The 25,195-nt window shown below is 36.4% G+C and overlaps 1 protein-coding gene and 1 pseudogene across 2 annotated transcripts; one reads left to right on the forward strand and one right to left on the reverse strand.

Annotated features, from left to right (window-relative positions):
• Positions 1 to 107: 107 nt before the first annotated feature.
• On the forward strand, positions 108 to 24,209 carry PANK3 (pantothenate kinase 3). Of its 2 annotated transcripts, XM_045999826.1 has the most exons (7): positions 108 to 568; positions 9,230 to 9,582; positions 12,071 to 12,324; positions 14,327 to 14,503; positions 15,225 to 15,348; positions 16,847 to 16,972; positions 17,910 to 24,209. In XM_045999826.1, the coding sequence occupies exons 1-7, from the start codon at positions 541 to 543 to the stop codon at positions 17,958 to 17,960; spliced, it is 1,113 nt and encodes a 370-aa protein (XP_045855782.1). In that variant the 5' UTR covers positions 108 to 540; the 3' UTR covers positions 17,961 to 24,209. The 2 variants fall into 2 exon arrangements, with proteins under 2 accessions (XP_045855782.1, XP_045855783.1); XM_045999827.1 differs by lacking the exons at positions 108 to 568; positions 12,071 to 12,324 and having other exon boundaries at positions 9,427 to 9,582.
• On the reverse strand, positions 5,087 to 5,825 carry LOC123938328 (annotated as a pseudogene).
• Positions 24,210 to 25,195: the final 986 nt, after the last annotated feature.

The following is a 25,195-nucleotide window of genomic DNA, read 5'->3' on the forward strand; positions in this document are numbered from 1 at the left end:
TTCTCTCTGGGACCATGCTGAGGCGATCTCCGGAAGTGGAGGGGCCTCAAAGGAGGGACCCCGATGGATCCTGGGCTTTGTAGTCCGACCCTACAGCTGCCGCCAAAGACCAAGGCGTCAGAACCCGGAGAACTACAATCCCCAGCAGCCCGCGAAGAGCGGAGAGAGGGGGAGCTTGTATCACGTGGGCTCTCGGCCTGGGCGGGCTATTTCTTAGTGCGGCGGCGGCGGCGGCGGCGGCGGCGGCGGCTCGGGGGACCGGGGCCTTTTGTTTGGAGCGGCTGCGGGGGGGCCCCGGAGCGGCGAGGCCGGCGGCCTTCCCCAGCTCGCTCGGTCCCGGCACACCCTCACGGGGGTGGGGAGGCCGCCCCTGGGCCGGGCCTCGCCTCAGGCGCCGCCGCCCCGCCCTAGGCCCGCCCCGCCCGGCCTGAGGGGAGGAACCGGCTGGGCCTTCCCGCGCGGCCAAGGCAGCTACAGAGTCGCCGCCACTACCTGCGTTCTCCGGGCCCGAACCTGCCCCGGGTTCCTTCCGCAGACGCCATGAAGATCAAGGATGCCAAGAAACCCTGTAAGATGAGGGCTTGGGTCCGCCGGGTTGGGAGAGCACTTTGGGTCCCGTGTGGAAGCGCCTTAACCGAGCGGCCTCGTTCCCGGCCTGTCGCTCGTCGCCGGCGCCCTGCACGGGATGGGGGCGCAAGGGCCATTTCAGCCTCGGGATGGAGCCTTCTCCATCCTCCTCTGCGCGCGTGACGAGCGCCTGCCGCCCCCTGGCCCTTTCCTCCCACTTCCTCCTCGAGATCTGGGACGCGCTTGGGGGAATCTTTTGATTCGGTGTTTGCCAGGCAAGGCTAGAGCTACCAGTCCACTCCCCCAGCTTCTTCTGAAGTCGGGTTGAAAATGGGTGTCATTTGCGTGGGGGCATTTGCCACCTTTTTCTTTTTTTCTTTTTCTTTTTCTTTCACTAATTGCTGTGCTTCCCGCTTGTGTCCTTGAAATACGGGTGTGTTCCTGGGAGTTGTCACTGCTGTTAAAATTAGAATCTTTTTAAAACACGCCTGTAACCTACCAGTGGGTAATTGCCTTGGCTTGTTTTTGTTTAGAATAACAACTAGGTCGTGTTTGCTTAAAAGAAGAGACAAAAAAAGATAAAAATCGCGGGTATTCCCGCCACTCAGAGCTAACCACTATTAATACTTTGTTGAATGCTCTTATTAGAGGTTTTTCTACGACTATTTTTGAACGTACTTTTTAATAAAACATTCTTCACGTGTTTTAAAAGAGATCAACTTTCCTTTCCTTTTATTATTAGCCTTTTAAAAACCTTTTACTCCTGTAAATAGCTTATTTAATCACTCGTTGTGATTTTCAAACTTTGTAAGTATATTCTCTCAGAGGAACCAGGAATATGGGGAAGCATGCTTATCTTAGAATTGTATTGGTATTTAACAGTTTTAAGTGTCTCATGTGATCTTAAGAGTTCTAAGAAATCTATAAAAGGGAGCATTGACACCTTCCGTTCTGCCCCTTGAGGGTTCTTGTAACCTCACCAGAAAGGCAACATACCAAAGCACTTTGAAAACGACTAATTGTTACTTAAATGTGAGATAATTTGGTCTTAATTTTACAGATGAGGGAGTTGAATTTATTTAGCCTCAGAGTAACTTTTCCAAGGCTGTACCAACCAACTCTGTGCTAATGAGGTTCCCTCATAGTCCAGTGTTTTTTCTGCACCCAAAGAGGTATAGGTTAGTCCAAATACTTAGACAAGAAAACCTTTCTGATCTGGAGGTTTTATCTGCCTGCTGAAAAAAAAATTTTTTAAATGATGATTTCTTGTGATAACTAGAGTTCTTGTTCAGGGAGCCTATAAAATAGTGATGTGAAGGCTTAAATAAATGACAGTACTGTAGAACCACTTCTAATAATTGTTTTATATTTGCTGAATTAAACTAATCTTTAACAGATGCAGTCATGTAAAACACTTGGATATCTTCCCTTAACACATGCATTTTCCTTGCTTGTCTTAGAACTTCCATTTAGTAAAATAAGTTTAACTATGATAAGCTCATATGCAGGCTCTTAACGGTATTTTCTTTTTTTCCATGATAGTAATATGATTTGTTAGATTTGTTCACACTTGTAATCAGGTACGAATGCCACCTCTGTCAAAGGTGTTTCCGCAAAGACATAAAGGTTTATTCAATAAACTTTAGGTTGAGAAAAGAACGCCTTTAAAAAAAAATTTTTTTTTTTTGAGGATATATGTATTTGAGACAGTACACAAGTGGGGGAAGAGGGAGAAGCAGATTTCCTGCTGCAGAGCTCCATCCCAGGACCTTGAGATCATGACCTGAGCTGAAGGTAGATGCATGATCAACTGAGCTGCTCAGGTGCCCCCAAAACACTTTTTTTTTTTTTTTTTAAGTTACTTGCTATTACATTACGAGGCCATTAATGATAAAAGAGTCATGTTCGGGGCGCCTGGGTGGCTCAGTGGATTAAGCCACTGCCTTTGGCTCAGGTCATGATCTCAGGGCCCTGGGATCGAGCCCCGAGTCAGGCTCTCTGCTCCACGGGGAGCCTGCTTCCTCCTCTCTCTCTGCCTGCCTCTCTGCCTACTTGTGATCTCTCTCTCTGTCAAATAAATAAATAAAATCTTTAAAAAAAAAAAAAAAGTCATGTTCAAACACTAGTCTGTTAATAGGATTTAGAAGTCTAAAGTAACATTTCCTGTTTCTTTTGTGTAAAAATGATACTACTGCTTCATTAGTTCTTTATACGAAAATTAAAGAACATCTTGTTTTTGTGAGGGAAGTATTTCCATTATAAATTATAAACATAAGTAACTGGAGAGTGTTATTTCTAATGTTTTTAGGAATATTAACACTCAGATTACCTAAAAACATATTTGTGTTGTTTTTGAGTAGTTGTGTAGGGTTTTTTTGTGTGTGTGTGTGATTATAAATTTAGTGAGCACTTCGTATGTGTAAGGCTTTATCTTTACATGCATTGCTGTATTAAACAAGTAGCTTTGGCTTCACACTTTCATACATTCCCCTGAGTGTTAGAACATTGCTTTTAGATACATCACTAATATATTAGGTTATAAATCAAATGCATGTGTTTAACCAGAAAATAAGAAAAGGAAATAGTTTCATCTGCTGGACTGTATAATATAAGTAAAAGGTTAGCATTGGAAGTATGTGTTAATTCAACTCTAAGGGAAGGATGAAGTCAAACATTAACCTAGTGAAAAATTTTTTCTTGTGAAAATACAGAAACCTGAAAAACGGCAGTGTTTGTTTGCTTTACCTTTACTTAAATATTTCACACTGCTTAAATACTAGATATTAAAAGCCAAACAATCATGGGTTCCTTTGTACCTCAGTTGATGGGATGTCTTAAGGTATGTTCAACCTTTGTTTTGCTTACCTTTGTGGCATGGAGCCTAATTAACACGATGATACTAAAAGACACGTTTTTAATTTGATAAGATGAAGGTTTTTGAGTCTCTGCTAACCCAGGCTGTTACCTAAAGCTTTTGTCAAGAGCAGAGAGAATTATATGGCATATGTGTGTCCTTTGCTTCTATATAATTTGATTGGCCTGTTTGTAAATTGAATCATTACTTAAGAATCTTCACTTCCATGAGCACCTGGGTGGCTCATTTGGTTAAACATCTGACTCTTGATCTCAGGGTTGTGAGTTCAAGCCCCATGTTGGGCTCCATGCTCGGTGTGGAGCCTACTTTAAAAAAAAAAAAAATTATCCCTTCCAGTTGATAATGAAGTACAATTGAACGTGATAGTTTCTAGTATTCCCTTGGATGTACCTAATTTACCAAAGGAAAAAGAAATATTTACCTAACACTCTTCTAAGGAATTATGATACTGAAGGTGTGAAGATGGTTATTTTCTTAGTCTGTTTCAAAACACCAGCATTTTTATTTGGAATGATTATCAGGAAGAGCAAAATTAATGGCTTTTTTATCTAAGAACTGAAGCATACCTGGAATTTACCTGTGCACATGCCCATTTTAGAATTTTGTTTCTTAAAATAATCCACTAATGTTTTAAACATTTTCATCATTTGGCCCCTCTTTCTGCTAAAGAATTAAATCTGGCATAGGATCCCTTTGGGCTGAAATCTGCATGGAGCAGTAGCAATTAAACAGTTCTTTAATGTTTCTCCCCCACCCCTTCACATCTAGCAAGACACCAAACTCTTATAACATATTTTGTTACAAATCAACAGTTTGCCCCGTGGCAAGGTATCTTCTGCTAGATATCAAGGGGATTGGACTTGGCAGGTTTCTTCACACACAATCTACCTGGTAAGAAAGATAAAATTCTTGGTAGCACTTTATGCTTATGGTAGTTCTGGATGTTTTGTTACTGATGGGGAACTGACAGCTCTGTTAGGCTCAGCTGAGAAACAGAACAGGCGTTGTTATTTTTTTGAACGCCAAATAGATTCTAGAAAAGTCTGGAGAAGGCAGTGCTTATTTCCCATCATCAAAAGTACTCATTTGTATTTATGAAGTGTGTATTTTACTTTTAAATATGTGTTTTGGTTCATTATTTTCACCTTGGCAGTGGAGAGTTTTATTATCAAAGAATAAAAAATGTTGACGTTATATGCAGTAAGTAGCCTGCTTATGTGCTAGTGACCGACCTTTAACCTGTCTCAGCTAGAAGCAACAAAACTATCGGTATAGATACTTGCCTGATTTTTTAGGAAACTTGGTATTTTTTTCTTACCTCATGATCTATTAGTGGACCAGTGGTTGTACTTAATAACCTTATAGTTCCCTCATATTTAGAATTGTAAATAAAGTTTGAGCTCCATGTCCCTTTGCCCCTCCTGTTTCGGTGACAAATTTTTTTTTTTTAATGTACTAGAAAATGTAAAGATCAGTAATCAGACCACTTACTAAATGATAGAAGTGGATCATAATTAAGGATTTGTGTTTTCTGTGATACACACCTCACTGGTTCAATCAGTAGAGCATGGGACTCTTGAACTCAGGTTGTGAGTTCGAGCCCCATGTTGGGTGTAGAGAGTGCCTAAAAATAAAATTAAAAAATTAATTTTTCCTTTTTTTCAAGTTCCAAAGAGGCTTTAGTATATACAGAGGGGGGAGGGGGTTCGGTCCTTCTTTCTTGGCTGCTGCCTACCCCATGGCTGCCGGGACATTGCTCATTTCCTCTCTTTTCCTCTTGACCTGGATGTATGTCACCACCCTTTTCTTGATGAACTTGGGGGTACACTTGTCCTTGGAGACCTTGTGCATGCTGCTCATGTGGGGCACACCTGGGATCATCTAGGATCATCTGAGACCGCACAGACTTGGTGTGCTTGATGAGGTGCCCATGGCGGTGGCTGTGCCTCAGTATGCTCACATTCTAATGTACCTTGTGGCCCTTGTTGAGGCCCACGGCTATAGAGTAGGCTAGAGAGCCATGGCTTCTGCTCCTCCATGGCTCCCACGGCAGAGGGTCCTCATACTTTTTTAATGTGATTTTTTTTTTTCTCCCCCTCTGGCATAAGGAAATGAATTCAGAATTCTGCTGAGTTAAATGTCTCACTGTGCCAAAGGTGGCTATTAACCAACCTTTTTTCTTTGAAGTTACTGGCAAGGCTGACTTCTTTCAATCCCTACCTTCCTGATTTTAAGAAGAAAATTGCCATAATTGAGATTTACTAAGAAATAGAAAGCACATGTCATGTTATAGTTTGCATATGATTACTGAGAAATTCGACTACAATATAGCATCTCTAGTTACCCTTCCCTTAAGAACAGACAGCACTAAAAGAACAAACATGACTCATAGGCTAGATGTGAAATGAGTTTGGGCTTTTTGCATTCTTAATTTTAAAAACTGACCTCTGTGGTCAATAACCGTTAAAGAAATCTTACAGTTTTTCCAATTTAATTTGCAGTTTTTTTCATAGAACCTTCTGTTCCTGTAGTCCAGTGTACAAAAGTGGGTCACACAAAGATTTAAAATTGAATGGTAATACTATTTCATGAGTTCATGGTTGTTGTTGGTAGTTATTCTTTTTTTTTTTTTTTTTTTTTTATTTTAGAAAGAGACAGAGAATCTTCGCTCAGACTCCCCACTAAGCACAGAGCTAATGCAGGGCTCAGTCACGACCTTGAGATCATGATCTGAGCTGAAACCAAGAGTCAGTTAACTGACTGAGCCACCTAGGCTGGTGATTGTTATTCTTTATGTGTTACATTACATGTCATACATATCTTAGAGTATTCTTCAGTAATTAATGTAATTTAAAAGAAACGAGGGATTTGATATACTGTAATAATAAAACATAGCTTTGTTTATTTTTTTACTTTCTGTGTGGAGGTTTTTTTTTTGGTTTTTTGTTTTTCTGTGTGGAGTATTCTTTTTCAGGTAGGACAAGCTTGGTTGTTTCATGCAAATATATCAACAAAAGCCTTTTTCCTTTTTTTTTTTTTTTTAAAGATATTATGTATTTGTTAGAGCGTGCGTGCACAAGCACAGGGAGTGGCAGGCAAAGCAGGCAAAGGAGAAGCAGGCTTCCGGCTGAGCAAGAAGCCTGATGCAGGACGTGATCCCAGGAGTCTGGCTGGGATCATGACCTGAGAGCCAAAGGCAGATGCCTAACCAACTGAGCCACCCAGGCATCCCTCAACAAAAGCCTTTTAAAAGAAGAAGCAGTGGAAGGTTTTGTTTCTTTTTCTTTATCAATTTAACTATAATTATATCTAAGCAGTAGTTTCTCTGGGAAAGAACTAGTTAATACTTTTGAGCACCCTAGATCTCACAAACAGGATTTCATTCAGTGAGACTTTCTATTGCCTACTCCACAGTTAGGTATTAGAATTGGCCCTTGACCTTTGGGCTCAAAAACCTTGGTGCTCCTGCATAGCTTTAGAAAAGTAGAAAATTTATTACTCTCCAGTATTTCATCTACAAACGTCAGATAATCTTCCTAGGCTGTAAAGTCCTTTCGAAACTTAATTTATGTTTTCGTGTAAGAATTAAAAGTTCTTCACATAAACGTTAATTGGGTTTTTTTCTTTCAAGAACAGCAGTTTTCACATGTTTATAAACCTGGGAGCAGACAGGGACTTCTGACTGAAATAAAAATATCATGAACTTTGAACCTGGTAATGTTTGCAGCATTGTAGTTTGCTCTGAAGTAATTTGTATATTTTGACACCTGACAAAAACACAGAAAGGAAAACTATAAACTTAAAACAGTTTTTAAAGTATTTTTAATTTTGGAAAATAAAGGTTTTTAGCTTAATAAATCTTGTAGAAATTTTTCTATCCCAAAATGCACTTTATGTGGAACAGTGATTTGCACACCTGTCCCCATGAAATCTAGAATCAAACATCAACAAATAAGAGAAATCGGGCTCCTGGGTGGCTCAGTCAGTTAAGTGTCTACCTTTGGCTCAGGACATGGTATCAGGGTCCTGGTATGAAGCCCCATGTCAGGCTCTGTGCTCAACAAGGTGTCTGCTTTTCCCTCTCCCTCTGCCCTTCTCCACTCCTGCCCCCCCTTTTCTCTTCCAAATAAATAAAATCTTAAAAATAATTTCAGTTATACCAGTAGCATTCCTATGTTTTATCTAATGTCCACTGAAAAGTGTCCTAATTATGATTGGGAAAATTCTGAAGGTATCTCTCTCTGATTTATTGGATCAGTAGAGGTACTCCATATTGTTTTTTCTTTCAGTGGTTGTCCAAGCAAACAGTTGCTGTAAATTTCCCCTCTATAACTGTTAGTATTGCTGTTTGCTACTAGGGATTTAAAAATTGAGAAAATTTAGTCTGTCTCTTTAATATTTTAGTTGCTTATAAAAATCTATAGGTGACACAAAAGTGTTATACCTGTTTCAGATCTTACTGCCCCTCAGATTATAGTCTTAAGTTATTTTACTTTTTTTTTTTTTTTTAAGAAGTTTCTTTTTTAATACTCTTCAGTGTAGCTCTGGAAACCCAATCTGGAAATTGGGTTTCAAATACAAATACAAGTGATCTTTTAAAAAAAAAAAAAAAGACAAGTGAACTATTTTCCAGAAGATAATGAGAACTACTCCTTCCTCATTTAATATTATTTACTAATTTCAGTAAACATAAATTCTGAAATACAGAAATGTATAGAATCTTTTCTTGTTGAATTGTATGAACCTGGTTTCTAATAGTCACATATTTCAAATAAAATATTAATATTTAAAAAGCAGATTTTGGAGGGAACTAGTTTTCCTTGACAACTTACACTAAACTGTTAAATACATTTTGTTCTGAAGTATACTGTAATGTATATATCTTTTTTTTTTTTTTAAGATTTTATTTATTTATTTATTTGACAGACAGAAATCACAAGTAGGCAAAGAGGCAGGCAGAGAGAGAGAGAGGAGGAAGCAGCAGGCTCCCTGCAGAGCAGAGAACCTGATTTGGGGCTTGATCCCAGGAGCCTGGGATCATGACCTGAACTGAAGGCAGAGGCTTTAACCCACTGAGCCACCCACACGCCTGTAATGTGTATATCTTAAGTATTAAATTATTCTTGAGTCTCTGTCATTTTGTTTAAGATCCCAGAGAATAGAAACAAACCTTTAAAAAACTAGTATTCAGAAAATTTAATCTAATGGCTTTTCCAAAGTTACGTAAGTACAGTTAGTGAAAAAGCATCAGGTTCCAAACCCAAATGATATAACTGCCTGCCCAAATGGGCCTAAGTAGACTTATCTTCAACATTAATAGCTAATTTTATTAACTAGATGTACCAAAGAAATATAATGTTTAATGAGCAAAGACTAAGATTTCTTTTTAAGGAGGTACTTTTCCCTTGGGTTGCTTGAAGTAATTATAGGCCAATTTTATTACGTTAAAATCTTATTAGAAGCATTATCAAGCTGTAGGGGATGACCTATTTATTAAAACAAAATTGGTCCAAATTTTTCTTGATCCCTTGGGGCATATGGTATTTAATAAATGAAAAGGAATACCTACCTGACCAGGAGTGAAAAGGCCCTGGGCCTTTGTTACAGGTTTTTAGAAAACATATAAAATAATACTTTGAAGGGAAAAAGTTGAGTTCCATATAGAAGCAGCATCTAACCACAAAAATATTGACTGCATAATTCAGGGTATATGATGTTTGTGGATAGTTAACTATCTCCTAATTTGCATTTCTAGAGTTGATATATATGTATGTTTTTTATCCACAGCTTTCCCATGGTTTGGCATGGACATTGGGGGGACTCTAGTAAAGCTCTCATACTTTGAACCTATTGATATCACAGCAGAGGAAGAGCAAGAAGAAGTTGAGAGCTTAAAAAGTATCCGGAAATATTTGACTTCTAATGTAGCATATGGATCCACTGGTATTCGGGATGTACATCTTGAACTGAAGGATTTAACACTTTTTGGGCGAAGAGGGAACTTGCACTTTATCAGATTTCCAACCCACGACCTGCCTACTTTTATTCAAATGGGAAGAGATAAAAACTTCTCAACATTACACACGGTGCTATGTGCTACAGGAGGTGGTGCTTACAAGTTTGAAGAAGATTTTCGCACAGTAGGTATCTTACTCAAAACCCAAAATTGATACCATTCTCTCTCTTTCTCTTTTTTTTTTTTTAAGATTTATTTATTTGAGAGAGTGTGTGTGGCGGGAGGGGTGGGGATGAGGAGCCAAGGGAGAGGGACTAGCAGACTCTGCACTGAGCATGGAGCCCATCGTGGGGCTCAGTCTCACAATCTTGAGATCATGGCCTGAGCCAAAACCAAGAGTTGGACTCTGAACCCACTTAGCCACCCAGGCACCCCCTCTTTAATTTTTAAAATACAAGGCTGTTTATATCTAGCATGCTTCCTATATTAGTTCCCCATGCTGGATATGGAGGAAGTATGTATTCATGACCAGCTTTTCATCTGGGGCCCTTAATTATTACCTGGGCCCTTAATTATTACCTTTATAAGCGAGTAGAAAATTGTCCAGATTTGGGCACATTGTCCATAATATTTGGTAAAACCTGCTAAGTTTAGGGACTACTATAAAGCTACAGTAAAAGGGTCAATGTCAGTGAATTTGGCAGTATAGAAAGCCAAATATAAGTGGTGTTTGAATTATTTTCACTATTATTGCATTGTGCTGTGTTTGCATTGCTTTTATGTATTATCCATACAGTACTTTCTCCCAGGGCCATCTCTTTCCCTGCCCCCCCTCCACCAAAAATAAAGAAATCTGCTAAAGCCAGTGTCTTTTGATTAAGTAGACATTGAATGAGAGTCCCCATTACTCCTTTTTTCTGGTTTTATACACCAACCTTACCATGTTCCTATTTCAAAGGGGGTCATTTGGATATGGCAAGAGGACTATGTAAACACTGATTTAAGTGCTACTGGGGGTTTGTCAAGCTTCTAGTCCTTTCCATTAGAATAAAAAAAGATTAGAATGTTGGTATTTGGGGCTACTAAAATTTGTTTTCTTTGAAAATATGCATATGAACCATTTAATTTCTTAAGTTCTGTTAATAGAACATAAGTGATGATTTATATGGCTCACATAAGTGAGACCCTTAAATTATAGGATAGTTTAAAAGTCTAAATTTGTATTCAATTTATTGGGTAATTTTAACAAAAGTTTCATAAATTTGAGACTATTTTGCTTGAACATGTGATATTTAGTGTTTGCCAGAATTCCTACCAGAAGTGGCATCTTTGAAGCCAGCTTTTACCTGGCCATTGAAGTATCAATATTTTCTTTTTTTTTTTCTTTTTAAGGGGTGTGTGTGTGTTTAATGTATTAGAGCATGAACAGGGGAAGGGGCAGAGGGAGAGGCATACTCCATGCTGAGCAGGAGCCCATACACAGGGCTCAGTCTCAACCTGAGCTGAAGGCCAACGCTTAACGGACTAAGCCACCCACGTGCCCCAGTAATATCAATATTTTCTAGTGATGAAGTTCTGTAATAACTGTTTATATTAATAATCATTTATTAAGCTAATACTTGAGCACTTAGCCTGTGTCTGGTATTATGCTAGACACAGAACTCAGCTGGGAATAAGACAGTCTTAGCTTTGAAAGAGTGCAGTATCTATACCACACAGATCAGTGGGTTACAAGTAAAGGTACAGTGCGTTATAATTAATAGTATTGCTATGAAAAGCAGGGTCATGGGAACACCACAGTAGTGTTACCTAACAAGTTCTGGAGAACGAAAGCTTCCCAGAGGAAGTGATCTCTGAGCTGAGATCTTTTTTACAAATAGTTTATAATACATTTTTTACTAACCTGAAATGACTTTAATAATTTCAAACTAGTTACCCAAACTATAATATAGAGATAGGAAATGAAGGTATTTAGAAAATGGGTAGATTCTCTGGTATGATCACATGAGAGGGCATAATGAGATAGTTAGATGCTGGCACTTAAACATAAATTCACCATGAATTCTAAAGCCACAAATGCTAGTAGATTGATACGGTATGTTTTAGGAGAATCTTGTACCAGAAATGGTATGCTGTTTGTGACATAACACTTGGGAAAATTCCAAGCAATAAAAAAGTTTAAATGGTGGTTGCATTCCCAGCAAATTTAGCATATATATATTAAAGCCAGATGAAGAATACTTTGTGCTTCCATAGGCTGGGATAATTACAAACAAATTTCCTTGCTGCTGCCTAAAAAAATGTCTGTCAGAAGTCTCAAAGATTAGGCAAGAATGGGATAATTTGTTTTTGCACAACTCCCCTACCCATTGCAGGTATCTGGCATCCCAAGTCCTTTCCACTGTATGTTAGTTTGGTCCTGTCCTCCTCTCCATTTTGCGAAAACTGAAATATCTCTAAAAATTTCCAGAATGTATCCAGAGGTATTACCACCATCACTGAGAACCACTGGACTAAGAGATTCTGACACAAAACAAAACAAGTGAAAATGTATGGGTCATAGATGATTTGAAGTTTTATAAAGTACATGAAAATTATACAGTGCATTTGAGTCAGATATTTTGAGTACTGTCCTTGTTCACTTTATAAAACTTCTATGGTGTTTTTTATAGATTGGAAACCTCCACCTGCACAAACTGGATGAACTTGACTGCCTTGTAAAGGGCTTGCTGTATATAGATTCTGTCAGTTTCAATGGACAAGCAGAGTGCTATTATTTTGCTAATGCCTCAGAACCTGAGCGATGCCAAAAGATGCCTTTTAACCTGGATGATCCCTATCCACTGCTGATAGTGAACATTGGTTCAGGAGTCAGTATTTTAGCAGTCCATTCCAAAGACAACTATAAACGAGTAACCGGGACAAGGTAGTGACCTTTCTGTTCTTATTGTAGCATTCATGTTGTTTTATACACAGAAGTTGTGAAATCATCTTAATGCTAGCCTCTAGGATACGTTTGTACAGTAGCAAAAAATGTAGATATGTAAGTATAACTTAGAGTGTTACAAATAATATGTGTTTTATAAGGTATGTATGTAAGACTCAAACTAAAATAATTAAATATTTATATTTGCTTAACATCAGTTGGCATCAAAATTTCCATAATTGTAAGATGTAATTTTTATCTGGAATGTCACTGGTACTTAAACAGTGACTTTCTGTTTTCCAAAGCATTCATTCCTCTCCTTGTTTTTCACTGTTACATAGATCTGTTTAAGCCTGAAGTTTGCCACTGGTCCGCTTGCATGCTGGTTGGATTAGATTCACGTTTAAGTGGGCAACATTGTAATAATTCTTTTTTTCTTTAAGATTTATTTTATTTATTTGAGAGAGTGGGAGGTGGGAGCAGAGGGAGAGAGAGAATCTCAAGCTGACTTCCATCTGATCAGGGAGCCCCATGCAGGGCTCAGTCTCATGACCCTGAGATCATTACCTGAGCTGAAATCAACAATCAGATGCTCAACCAAGTGAAATAATTCTTACAAGATGAATTTAACATGAGCTTGTTATGGGATAACATGGATCCTCTAAATATCCCATAAGATTTTCTATAATGCCTGAAATATTATTGTGAAATGAAGTTTTATAATTGTCTTTATGATTCTGATACATGTACTTGATCAGCTTTTAAGGATAGAAACTGGGGCTCCTGGGTGGCTCAGTCGTTAAGCCTCTGACTTTGGCTCAGGTCATGATCCCAGGGTCCTGGGACTGAGCCCTGCATTGGGCTCTGCTCAGTGGGAAGGCTGCTTCTTCATCTCCCACTCACCTTGCTTGTTCCCTCTCTCGGTGTGTTTCTCTGTCAAATAAAATAAAATCTTTTAAAAAGGGGGGGCGGGTAGAAACTCCTCTAATTATTTGAGGAAGAAAGATTTGGGGGTTTATGAAAAAACTCATTTCTGTTTTAAAGTAGTACTCTTATTAAAGTGATACTTAAATTTTTTGTTTTAAGTAAATTCTACCCCCATGTGGGGCTCAAGACTCAAGACCCTGAGATCAAGAGTCATGTGCTCTACCAACTCAGTTGGCCAGGCACCCAAAGTGATACTTAAATTTAGTTAGTATTTTATCTCTCTGATGGCTAAAAATCTACCTCTACTATAACTCTGTGCCAAAGAATTATAGGGAAATATTACCTATTTCAATCAATTCTAAAAGAAATTCAGTCCATTAACTAAATTCTAACAGTGATCAGGGATAGATGGAGTCCGTTAGAAATTTAGGAGAGACTGGGGAGCAAAGGTTTTTATTTTAGGGATTAGAGGGGCATGATTTCATTTTAATCAGCATATCCAAAAGAATAATAGAACGAAGTAAATTTTTGTCATCAACTTACTGACCAGCCTAACATGAATTTTCTCACCATATTCATTTCTGGGTTATTTCAAATGCTAATGTGTCACATTGAATTGATTTCAGCCTTGTCAGACCAAGTAAATAGGCCTTCCACTAAATCCTTTCCTGGAAACCATTTATTCTTTGGAGTTAAAAGTTTCTCCTTTTAATTCATATGGTACTAATTTTTAACACTTACTACTTTTTTCCCCCACATGTAAAAGCATTTATTTTTAGCAGTTACAAAGTTTAAGGAATTGGGTAAAGATGTTAGAAGATAATCTCTTTCTGCCTTTTTGTTGCTATCACCAACTAATCCCACCCCCACCACCACTCCCGCCTTTGCTTTATTCTTTCATCTGACAAGTTTGGTTTGGCATTTTTCTTACCTTCATTATGTTGATATTTCAGCACTTGGCATTAGCAGTGTGTTCATTATTTGTGTTTATTAATTACATGGATATCCACCTTTTCACTCTGGAGGAAGAATTCAGTGTCAATGTAACTTACTTAGTGTTCTTTTTTTTTTTAAGCCTTGGAGGGGGTACCTTTCTGGGTTTATGCTGTTTATTGACTGGCTGTGAAAGTTTTGAAGAGGCTCTTGAAATGGCATCCAAAGGTGACAGCACCCAAGCTGACAAACTGGTCCGTGACATTTACGGAGGAGATTATGAAAGATTCGGTCTGCCAGGTTGGGCTGTAGCATCTAGGTAAGTTTAATATCTATATTATAATTAAAGTTGTTTATTTAGTTTTTAGAAGGCAACATATCAGGAAGTTGTTGGGGCTTACTCTTACCCACGTTAGGTTCCAAGTTCTGAACATTCATGTAGTTTAAAGATAAGATCCACATTAAGGGGGCACCTGGGTGGCTCAGCTGGTTCAGCTTCTACCTTCAGCTCAGATCATGATCTCAGGGTTTTGGGATTGAGTTCTGCATTGGGCTCTCTGCTCCCCAGCAAGTCTGCTTCTCCCTCTCCCTCTGTGATCTCTCTCACTTTTGCTCTCTCAATAAATAAGTAAAATCTTCAAAAAAAAAAAGGAAAAAATGCATACATTAAGAAGTCAGTAGGCAATATATCCCAGTCTCTCTGCGGGCTTCCCCCTCTCCCTCCCTACTTTTCTGTCTCTCTGTCTCTCCCTCTCTCTCTCTCTCTCCCCCCCTCTCCCTCCCTCCCCCTTCTCTTCCTTTACCTCTCACCCTTCTACTCTCCCTCCCTTAGTAACAGTCTCTTGGTATTTTATTGTGTGAATTTATGCGAGTTTGAGGGTGCTTTCCAGTATTCTGCTATATATAGTTCAGTGGGTCAGTCAGTAACCTTGTTATATACCATATTTTGTACTTGTGTAAATTTATCTGTAGGATAAATTCCAAAAATATATGAAATGTTGCTTATAATCAACAGAATTTTGTTTTTCATTTCTCTGCAGTTTTGGGAATATGATTTATAAGGAGAAGCGAGAATCTGTTAGTAAAGAAGATCTAGCAAGAGCTACTTTAGTTACTATCACGAATAACATTGGTTCTGTGGCACGAATGTGTGCTGTTAATGAGGTAAAAAAAATTAACTATTCGAAAAATGTGGATTGGAGCTTCATGTACATGCAGCAGGGCTTCTTTGTGTTCCTTAAGGAGACCTATAGATTTGAGATCTCCATTAAATCCCAAAGCTCATTAGCTGTATATGCCATGTGCACCTAATTGTTACTTTACTTTTAAAGAAAGTAGCAGATAATTCAAGTTGGAAATAGAACAAAGAAATAGTTACATTTTCAGATTTATCTAGAAACTTTTTCAGAAATATACAACCTAAATTTCTTGAAGATAGAAAAGAAAAATCTTTCCAACCAAGAAATCAACCAATCAGGATGATTCTGAAGTAACTAATTATTGAAAAGGGTGTTTTTTGCTGTTAATATTAAATTTAATTAGCGAGGTGCTTAGAAGTTTTCTTACTGCCTTTGGCTTCTTTACAGTGCTGCCTTGTTGCATATGGATCAAGCAGCATTGTACAGGGCTATGAAGGCATTGAGACTTGTTCTTCACCTGAACTCTGAATGATGTGTACTTAACAAAAAGCATGTACTCCTATGTTTACTTTCATTGTTGGGTTATTTTTATTTGAAGGAGATTATGTATACAATTCTGCCTTCATGTAATAGATGTATTTACCTATTTAATTTTCGTAAATATCAAACACTTAAAATGAATTGGGAATTTTACTTTTTGAGGGAATCCTTCATTTGTTCATTCATTTATTCATGAAGTATTTTATAGAGTACCATATGCCAGGCATTGTTCTAGGTACTTGGGATACATTGGTGAAAAAAAAAACAAAGGTCTGTGACTTTATGCAACTTCATCCATTCTGGTGACATAATAAATTTTTAGTATATATTTGGTGATAAATGCTATTTTTTAAAAAAGAAAATCATTAAATAAGATAAAGAGAATTGAGAGTAGACCAGCAGAAAACAAACTGCTGAGTAATTAGATTGTTGAAGGAAGGCTTTACTGAAAATTCAACCCTTGGATAAATATTGAAAGGAGGTGAGATAATCAGCATGCAGATATTTGGGGAAAGAGAAGCTCCAGCAGAGAACATCTGTGAAAAGACCCAAATTAATTCTTTGAATTATTCTGTTTAAATCCAGAATTCTACTTTTCTCAATAACAGTGTAGTAGTTAGCTAAGGGAGCCATTAGCAGATGTTTTAACCCAAGTTTAGGGAATATTTCACTTTGGGGGGCTGACAATAATCTGGAACCTTTTTTCTTTGCCCTATAGATCTAGATTTTCACCAGCCACTTGACAATAATTAAGGGCCATAGTTTACACTAGCCAAACTCAGTATGCAAAAATGTACGCTCAAAAGTTCAGTATATTATTGTGAGTAGAAAGACTGAAACACCAGTTCCTCCATATAAGATTTCCTTCAAGTTATCTATGGAACCAAATTAGTGAGTGGAATCTTAAAGTAGAGATTTTCTATATTATAAATTCTACTTGATAATTTTTATTTGAACTCATTTTCTTTGTTCTTTTCTTTTAGAAAATAAACCGAGTTGTCTTTGTTGGGAACTTTTTACGTGTCAATACTCTCTCAATGAAACTTTTGGCATATGCACTGGATTATTGGTCAAAAGGTCAACTGAAAGCGTTGTTTCTAGAGCATGAGGTATGATTGAAAAATAATGCTTTGTGAATTTTAACAGCATGCTTTTATATACAGGTTTCATATGTTGCTTCTTACTGTGTACTCATAAGTATAAAACTATGATTTGCCTAAATAGTATATTGAGTCTCTCATTTCAGTTTGAGTTGGGGGATAGGGTTACTGTAATCTGGTAGGCATCCCATTAACATGGAGTTTCCCGCTTCTTCTGACCAAGAGAGAGTGATAATAGATCTTGTGAGCTCCTTAGATATTGGGGCTGCTTGTGTACTTAGTTAAATTGTATTCCTTTCTCTTTTTCTCCCCTGAGATAACAAATGTGAACACCACAAAAATAAATAGTTTAGCAATGGAAATTCTCCTTAATCCCCCCACCACAACCTCACCTCCAGAGAGACCACTGTTAAAATTTTGGAGATCATTCTTTAGGACTTTTTTCCTGTTCATTCATTACATCCAGTTATTCTGGTCTGAAATTACCAGTTCATATAATGGTTTGGATTAAGTCAATTTACCTTGAATTGTTTTGTTTCTGGTCAGATGGACATATTAATAATTCTGATAACACAGAGTCAGAGTATTCTCTTGTGTTTGTTTCATTGTCACTGCTCTCTCTACGGTGTACTGCTGTGCAGGCTCCACATGGCATGCTGGATGCCAGGAGAGTGGCAGGTGAAACAAAAGGGATTGTATTGAAGAAAGAGGAGAGGGGCTCAGAATTGTAGTAATGGCTCCCTGTAGAAGCTTTTCAGTGTCTGTAAGCCACACGTCAAAATTATGTATTTCATGTTTTTCAAATACTAGCTTACAACACAGAAATAGGTTTCTGAATAAGAGTTCTTAAATAGATCATATATAAATATCTGTTCCTAACAGTTGTTAATATCGTATGCTAATTTAAAAGCTGAACTGCATTAATAATTGTTTTAAAATTATGCAGGGATACTTTGGAGCAGTTGGTGCACTTCTTGGACTGCCAAATTTCAGCTAAAAGGCATCAGGTTATTCTCTACTAATAAATGTCATCCATGAGGAACTGAAAACCAGAGGCATTATTACTGCATTATTTGTCACTGGGAACCAAAGGATAACAGAGTAGCACTATTCCTGTTGATTTTTAAATGTCAAGATGGTAAGCTGCCAAAAGTTGCCATATTAAAAGAAGGAGCTCGGTAACATGTGAAGTATTTCTCGTTGAAATGCTTTCCCTTCTGTATATATCCAGTGTTAAATCCTTAAAATGCAATACAGCCTCTGATTATTGAGCTTCCTCTCAGAAGATTTTCTATTTATTTTATGTAGCCAACTATTTCAGTACTGTATGCTCAAACACAAATCTTAAAGTCTCTGAAATGTTTAGCTCCTGAAGATAATTGGATCTGAGTATTTGTTACAAGTGTGTTCTTATGTGTCTTGGTTACTAGTAAATGGGCAGTAACATACCCTGTATCAAACTTACTGAAATGGCTATCAAAGATGATTGTTTTGATGTGATTTTAGAAATGGTAAGGCAGTATGAATTACTCATTATTGCAGTTTTCTCAGCGTTTTCTCCCACCAAAAAAGCATGTTTATATGATCTTTTCCCAAAGTATAAGCTCTTTCAAATGCCATAATTTAATTGAAATACTGTTGTTAAATATTAGCCTGAATTTTAAGATGAGTCCTAGAAAATCACATAATTGATGATAATTGCACTTTCTGTATTTTATGTTAATCATTATATTTTAAAAATGTTTTGTGTTTTTTAATTAGAGACTTAATTACTTATTTGAAAATCCATTTAATGAGGTCCCAGGACTATACTAATAGAATATAGTTTGTATGCATTGATAGAGACCCGTGCTCTTTCTGTACCACATTATCTTGGGCCTGAATTTAGTCATTTCTGTTTAATTAGGTGTGAAACTTCAAAGTTAGAGACTTTATTATGAACAGCAACAAAAATCACATTTATTCTAAAGAGAGGTCATGGAATCTAAAAGATGAGTTGTTTCAAAACTGTAGGGGCCTGAGGGCAGTATTGCAGAATTAGGAAAGGATCAGTGTTTTATACATTCTGGTAATAAAGGCATTATAGTTCCAGAATTTGTAAAACCTTTTGCCTTGGAATTTGTACTCTATTTTGAAGTCATTTTTTATAATGTTACTAATTTTTTCAGATACTTACTTTGGCAGTAACATTTTTGGAGGTCTAGTTCAGCAAAGTTGTTCAAACCTGTTACTTAATTGGTTTAAGAAGTAGACTTGGGAAAAATATTCACCTCCTTAAATTACTAGTAAGTGTGGATATGCTTTGAAGAGCTTAAAAATTGTTTACAGGAAGAAAGAAGTATTAATATGTTTTTATGGAACATAATTTTGCTCCATAAAGAATAGTTTGCAGTAGAAGTGCTTGATAAAGACATTTCTCCTTATAGTTTTCAAGTTTCATGCTCAGATGTTTAAAATTCAGTTTTATTTATCTAAAAGCATGAACGTATGAATAATAGGAGTGAATATTCAGAGGGAAAGCATGTAAGGTAATTTTTTAGAATATTTGGAACTTGGGATTCATGTCAGGTCAGTAAGTCACTTTGAAATCCTACAATGACTAAATGTTTCTTACTTTAATGTTTCCATTGTTATAGCTAGATACCTCTGTCACTACAAAAAGCCATGTGTTCAGTTTCTTTTAAAATTTTGTAATTTGGACATTTGAACAAAATGTTTGTTTTTAAATGATAATTTCATGTTCATGGCAAACTGTATTAGCAGCCATAGCATGGGGCTGTCTTTAAGAAAGAAACAGAATGGTCGGAGTCCATGTAAGTTAATTTGATCAGTGCTTTGGTTAATTTGGGATGTGATTCATACTTTATGTCCTTTGAAACTGAAGTTACCTGTTAAAATACATATACAGTGAACAACCGTTTCACCACTGTTGCTCTTGGCTGTTCTCATGTATAATCAAGAATTACTGGAATAAGTGTGAACACAGAGTTGTGATAAAGACTGCCAAGATTTTCGTTTTTTATTACGATCTCACAAAATTCTTTATAAGCATACAGTGGTAAATAGGTTTAGTTCTTAGCCCAATCAGCGTAATGCTTCAAAGTTCTATAATAGAAATAGACTGTACAGTTTAAGAACATGAAGTGTAAGCCATATGTAATTTCACATTTTCTAGTAAGCATATTTAAAAAGTAAAAAGAAGGAGGTGAAAATCATTTTGATTATATATTTCTATTTAACCCAGTATATCTGGTGTGTCACCATTTCAACATACAATCGCTATAAAAAGTCATTTAGGAGATACTGTATTTTTTTTTCGACTTTGTGTTTAAAACCAGTGTATATTTAAACAGGACACACCTCAGTTTAGGCTAACCACATTCCAAGTTCTAAAGAGCCACGTTTGGATAGTGGCTATGGTACTAGACAGTGCAGTCCAGAACTATCTCTTAAAAATGAACACTATGGTATATCCATTAAAACTTTATGAATATTAAAAATAAAACTTTATGAATAAGGGCTTTTTAAAGAATTTTTGAGAGGTGATATGGGAAGTGTTATTTTTTATGGGAAAATATGGGAACTTTTTTTTTTTTTTTAATATAAAAGGAGATTAAGAAGTAGCTCATTTGGGCTAGTTTATTTTACACAGACTAGCTGTATTTCTGACCAATCCAAAAATGTCTTACTTTTCATTTCATTATACCGTATTATCATTTTTCCAGTGATACTAATAAAGTTGCCCAAGACCCATCCTGACTGGCATCAACAATCTCTAAAATGTTGGTTTTCTTCACTGAAGCAAATACAATGATTCTAGTGACTTAAATCCCCCCAACCTTATCTTATTGAACTTTGAGAAGACAATTTTAAAGGTCTAAAAAGAGACCCTTTTAATTCTTGAATTCTGTACACACAGAGACTCTTCTTTATAACTTTGGATTTAATTTCCATTCTTAACAAGTGATAAAATACTTTCAGATACAAAGAGCACTATCAGGTTGTCTTGGGCTTGATGAAGAACACAAGGTCTAGAACTTTGCACCACCAACACCCCGCTCCCCAAAAAAAGTCTGGCTTTTAACTAGAGACATTTAGAGCTAATGGCGTTCAATTCTATATCCAGTTTCCCCAAAGACGTAATATTAGACTGACTTGCCTGTCAACAGGGGCATTCCTTTTCCCCTACTCCAGATAGGTGGGCTCTTCATTTGGGTTAAGTCAGTGCCATTGCCAGTAATATATATGGCCATTGACAGTCTTTAAAGAGGTTCAGAGTCTTTGCCAAATATTAGACTGTAAAGATTCCTGAGTTTTTTACCTTTGCATGCAAATGTGATTACTGTATTTTAGGTACCAGTTCCTGAAAGTCCCATTTCTGTAAGAAAAATGATGCAGCTAAAGGGAAAGGTTTTCCTCTATATCCGAGGAACTTTTGCCTTGTAAGAGCAGTCTGTCACATCTTGCCTTTCTAAGGTTGCATTCTTCGTGGAAAGCTTAGCAAGGCAATAGTTTCCAGATATCCTTTATAACCACTCTGCTTGCTATATGAAAAAAATGTTCGTATTTTGTAGTGTATCTTTTTTTTTCTGTTGAGCACTTTATGCTTTTTAGTCTATTGCATTTGAGAAAATATAGTTTAGAAATCCTTTTTTATTTAAAGCCATGTAAAAACTGATTAAAGGATAATCAGAAATAAATGAGTGTGCTTTATTTAGCATTTAACTCACTGTTTTGTGGTATGTATAAGCAAAATACTAGAAATAATATTCCCTTTTTGTAATACTCTTTGACCTTATTTAAGATGATTTACCAGGAAATGTCATTGATGTTCTATTTTCCTAATAAGTTTATTAAATGTGGGGTTTATTCTCATACCGAACGAATTCAGCCAACTCTGTTTCTGTCATCGAATAACCTCAGAAAATAATGTGCTTTATCTGTATTACTGCCTGTTTTCAATATTTAAGTTAGTAGTGGTCTTATAATTTCTACTGAGCCTAATAATCAAAGACCAAAAGACCTAATTTTTTTTCTTCCTTTAAAGTATTTTTAATGCCTAATAAAAATGATGGTATAAAAAGTAAATCACCCCAACTTTTTGACCATATCTAAAATTCTGAGTAGTTTCCACTTCCAAAAAGACTTCTCAGAGAAGTCTCTATAGCTTCTGTATTGGGTAGATGTGGGATCATAACTTGGTATTATATTAGAAATAGTGTCAGCCACTGGTCTAAATTCTTTGAATGTTATTTTCTTTCATTGTAAAATGAGGGAATTGATCTATTACAATGGGAAACGACTCTGTTATCATCGGGATTCTGAAAAATGTTTCTCCATTCATGACTGCATTTGGAAAGACGAAAAATGTTCAGATATGTTGTGTCCTGTTTTGGCATTAATTTGATTTGTATATGTTGATAGAGGCACTAGATTCTGGATTCTCACCAAACCAGTAAAATGGTATTAGTTATTCTCTCGTAATGCTATGTTCTTGCCTATAATGGCCAAGTAGATAAAGTAATATGAGGGCTTTATTATTAAAGAGTGTGTGTGTGTGTGTCCACTTTAATCTGTGGAAGTATCTGGAATTTTTATTGTGTTAACTTTAAAATTACGTGGACATTATTACAGCATTTTCATTGTACAAAAAGAAACATCCTGGTAGGTTCATGTATATGTTTGAATAGTAGATATATTTGGGATTTTTAGTGGCGCTTTTCTTTAAGCTGTTTCTTCTTTCTGGTCATTTTGAGTAGGAACAGATACGGGATGAACCCCTCCAGGAATTACTTACTACTTTTGTCAAACACATTTTGTAAAGAAATTTATAAAACAGTTTTAATTATCTTCAAGTGAATTGAAATATCATGTGTTCTAGTCATTTACATCAAATATGAAGACCTGAAATACTTTTATCCTTAGAACTGAGGATAAAAAGATTGTACGTGGTTCTGATATTCCTAGCTTATTAAAATAAATGTAGCAGTGAGTTGATACTGGGACTTCAAGTACTAAATAGTTGTGCTGAATGATGTGTTTGAGGGGAAGTAAATTTTTTTCTCCTTAAGAAAAAAAATCTAAAAGTCTTTATATTCTGGCTCTTAGGGTAAAGAGATTATCTTTTAAATTTTCAGTCATTTTGCTGCAGCTGCCACTAATTTTGTGTTTAAAAGAACTAAAGAGGAATATATTTTTCAAAGGAGTAAATGAAGTTAAAATTCAAGGTTTTGAATTGTATAAAATATGCAACTGAACTTCAATTCTAAGATATTGCTGACTTTTTGCTATTAACATCTTTCATTCATTACATGGCTTACAGTTTCAGTAGCTTTCAAAGAAAACATTTGAGCTTTTATATAATTCGTAAAGTATACATAAGTGACGCAAATAGTTTGAGATTATTTTAGCTTTACATTGTCTCTCTGAATCATGAACATCATACCCAGCACAGTTAGTAGTGATTGCAGATCAGCCATTTTTAAATTTACAATTTTTTTCTAAGATGCCCTTTTTAGTTTGCAAATTTTAGAAACAAAAGGTAACTTTATACACCTAACATCAGTATCGTAGTTTCTTTGTCCCAAATACAACTAATGGAATTAGGATGTAAGTCCTGTTAAGACGGTTTTATTATTTTTTTATACATTGTATGTTTTCCCTTTTTATTTGAACCTACATTGAGACTTTGACTTTAACTGAAGTTGAATGGCATTTGTCTTAATCCTGTCCAGTTATTGACCAAATCATATGTAGATGTTTGTATGTTTTATTTATACAGGCCATTTCAGTTTAAGTTGCCTTATTCTGTTGCATTGTTCTTGTCAAGTCTAAGCTTTGTCATGTTGGAATTCTTTTAACACTGAATCTGTGATGTAAAAATGTATGATGTGATACAAATTTTATTCATAATAAACTAACTTATAGCCTATTGTAACCTATAAAATATTTCTTGTAAATTGTCCAGTTTATGTTTTCATTTATGTACATTTTCTTATGTAAATTTTTAAAATACTCATTGTGGCCTGTTCTATAAACATTCCTGTGCTCTTCTCTTTAATGCTTATTTGCATGAAAGAAACTTGGGTTTTGCTTGTTTATATTGGATGACCAGTAAGCCAACTTCGGTACTCTCTGCCTTCTTTCCTGTAGTTCAACTTTTTCTAGATTTGTTCATATTCTAAATAAATGTTAAAATCATTCTTTTTATTTCCTACTTTTCAAATAAATTCTGTAAGTTGTTTAATATGTGTATCTTTTTATTATTTCATTTTATATATTGGATTCCCACATTGTCACTCTGATTAAATTATTAACTGAGATTACCTATAGTAGAATGTAAACTCTGAGAACAAAGACATGGCATAGTCTTACCTCTGTCCCCAGTAGTTGGCGCAGAGAAGGCATTCAGTAAATAAATACTTGCTGAGTGAATTCACTGTACAGTGTCCTTATCTAGCGTGCCTGTGTAAGACAATTATAGTTTTTCCCCACCTTCCGCTTCCCATCATTAGAAAGCATATTAAGTTCTTCATACATACAAACCTTCAAGAAATATAGGACAACGTTTATTAAAATACAGAAGACATAACTTTTTCTCGAAATGAGACCATGTTACCCTATACCAGGAATGAATGTCAACAGAGGGTTTCTTCCAAACTCTTGGATATGCTCTACAGGAGATGCCAGAACTTTGTGGTCCTTTGGAAGTGTTAACTTCATACGTGCTTCCTCTAAACCAAAACTTCATTTATGTACTTTTAATAGACAATGACTGTTAGATTTGTTTAAAAAAAAAAAAAGGAAAAAAGATCTTAATATGTGAGGAATTAATTTGGAAAGTTCATCATTTTCAAATTGAATGATTGTTCATTCCAGGCTCATATGAATGGTTGAAAACATGAAGGCTACCAATATGACTCGGGAAGTACATAGCCTTTCTGTTTAAGAAAAAAAAAATCTCTTGGAATGCCTGAATGGTACAGTCATTTAAGTGGTTAAGTGTCAGACTCTTGGTTTTAGTTCAGGATCATGAGATCAAGCCCTGCATTGGGCTCCTCACTCAGCGCTGAGTCTGCTTGAGATTCCCTCTCCCTCTCCCTCCCCAACCATCTCTCGCTCTCTGAAATAAACCTTTAAAAGAAAAATCCAGTAAACAGCAGCTAGGATGAAAAAAAGTGTGAGATGGTGACTAAAGGGAAAGATGATGAGTCTGGTGTGGAAATGCAAATT

This window comes from Meles meles, chromosome 3 (assembly GCF_922984935.1).
Source record: "Meles meles chromosome 3, mMelMel3.1 paternal haplotype, whole genome shotgun sequence".
Lineage (NCBI taxonomy): Eukaryota > Metazoa > Chordata > Mammalia > Carnivora > Mustelidae > Meles > Meles meles.

Coding starts and splice junctions, on each gene's coding strand:
- PANK3 (XM_045999826.1), top strand. CDS start 541: ATGAAGATCAAGGATGCCAAGAAACCCT. Junction 9,583..12,070: donor TTGAAGAAGATTTTCGCACA/GTAGGTATCTTA, acceptor TGTTTTTTATAG/ATTGGAAACCTCCACCTGCA. Junction 14,504..15,224: donor GGTTGGGCTGTAGCATCTAG/GTAAGTTTAATA, acceptor ATTTCTCTGCAG/TTTTGGGAATATGATTTATA.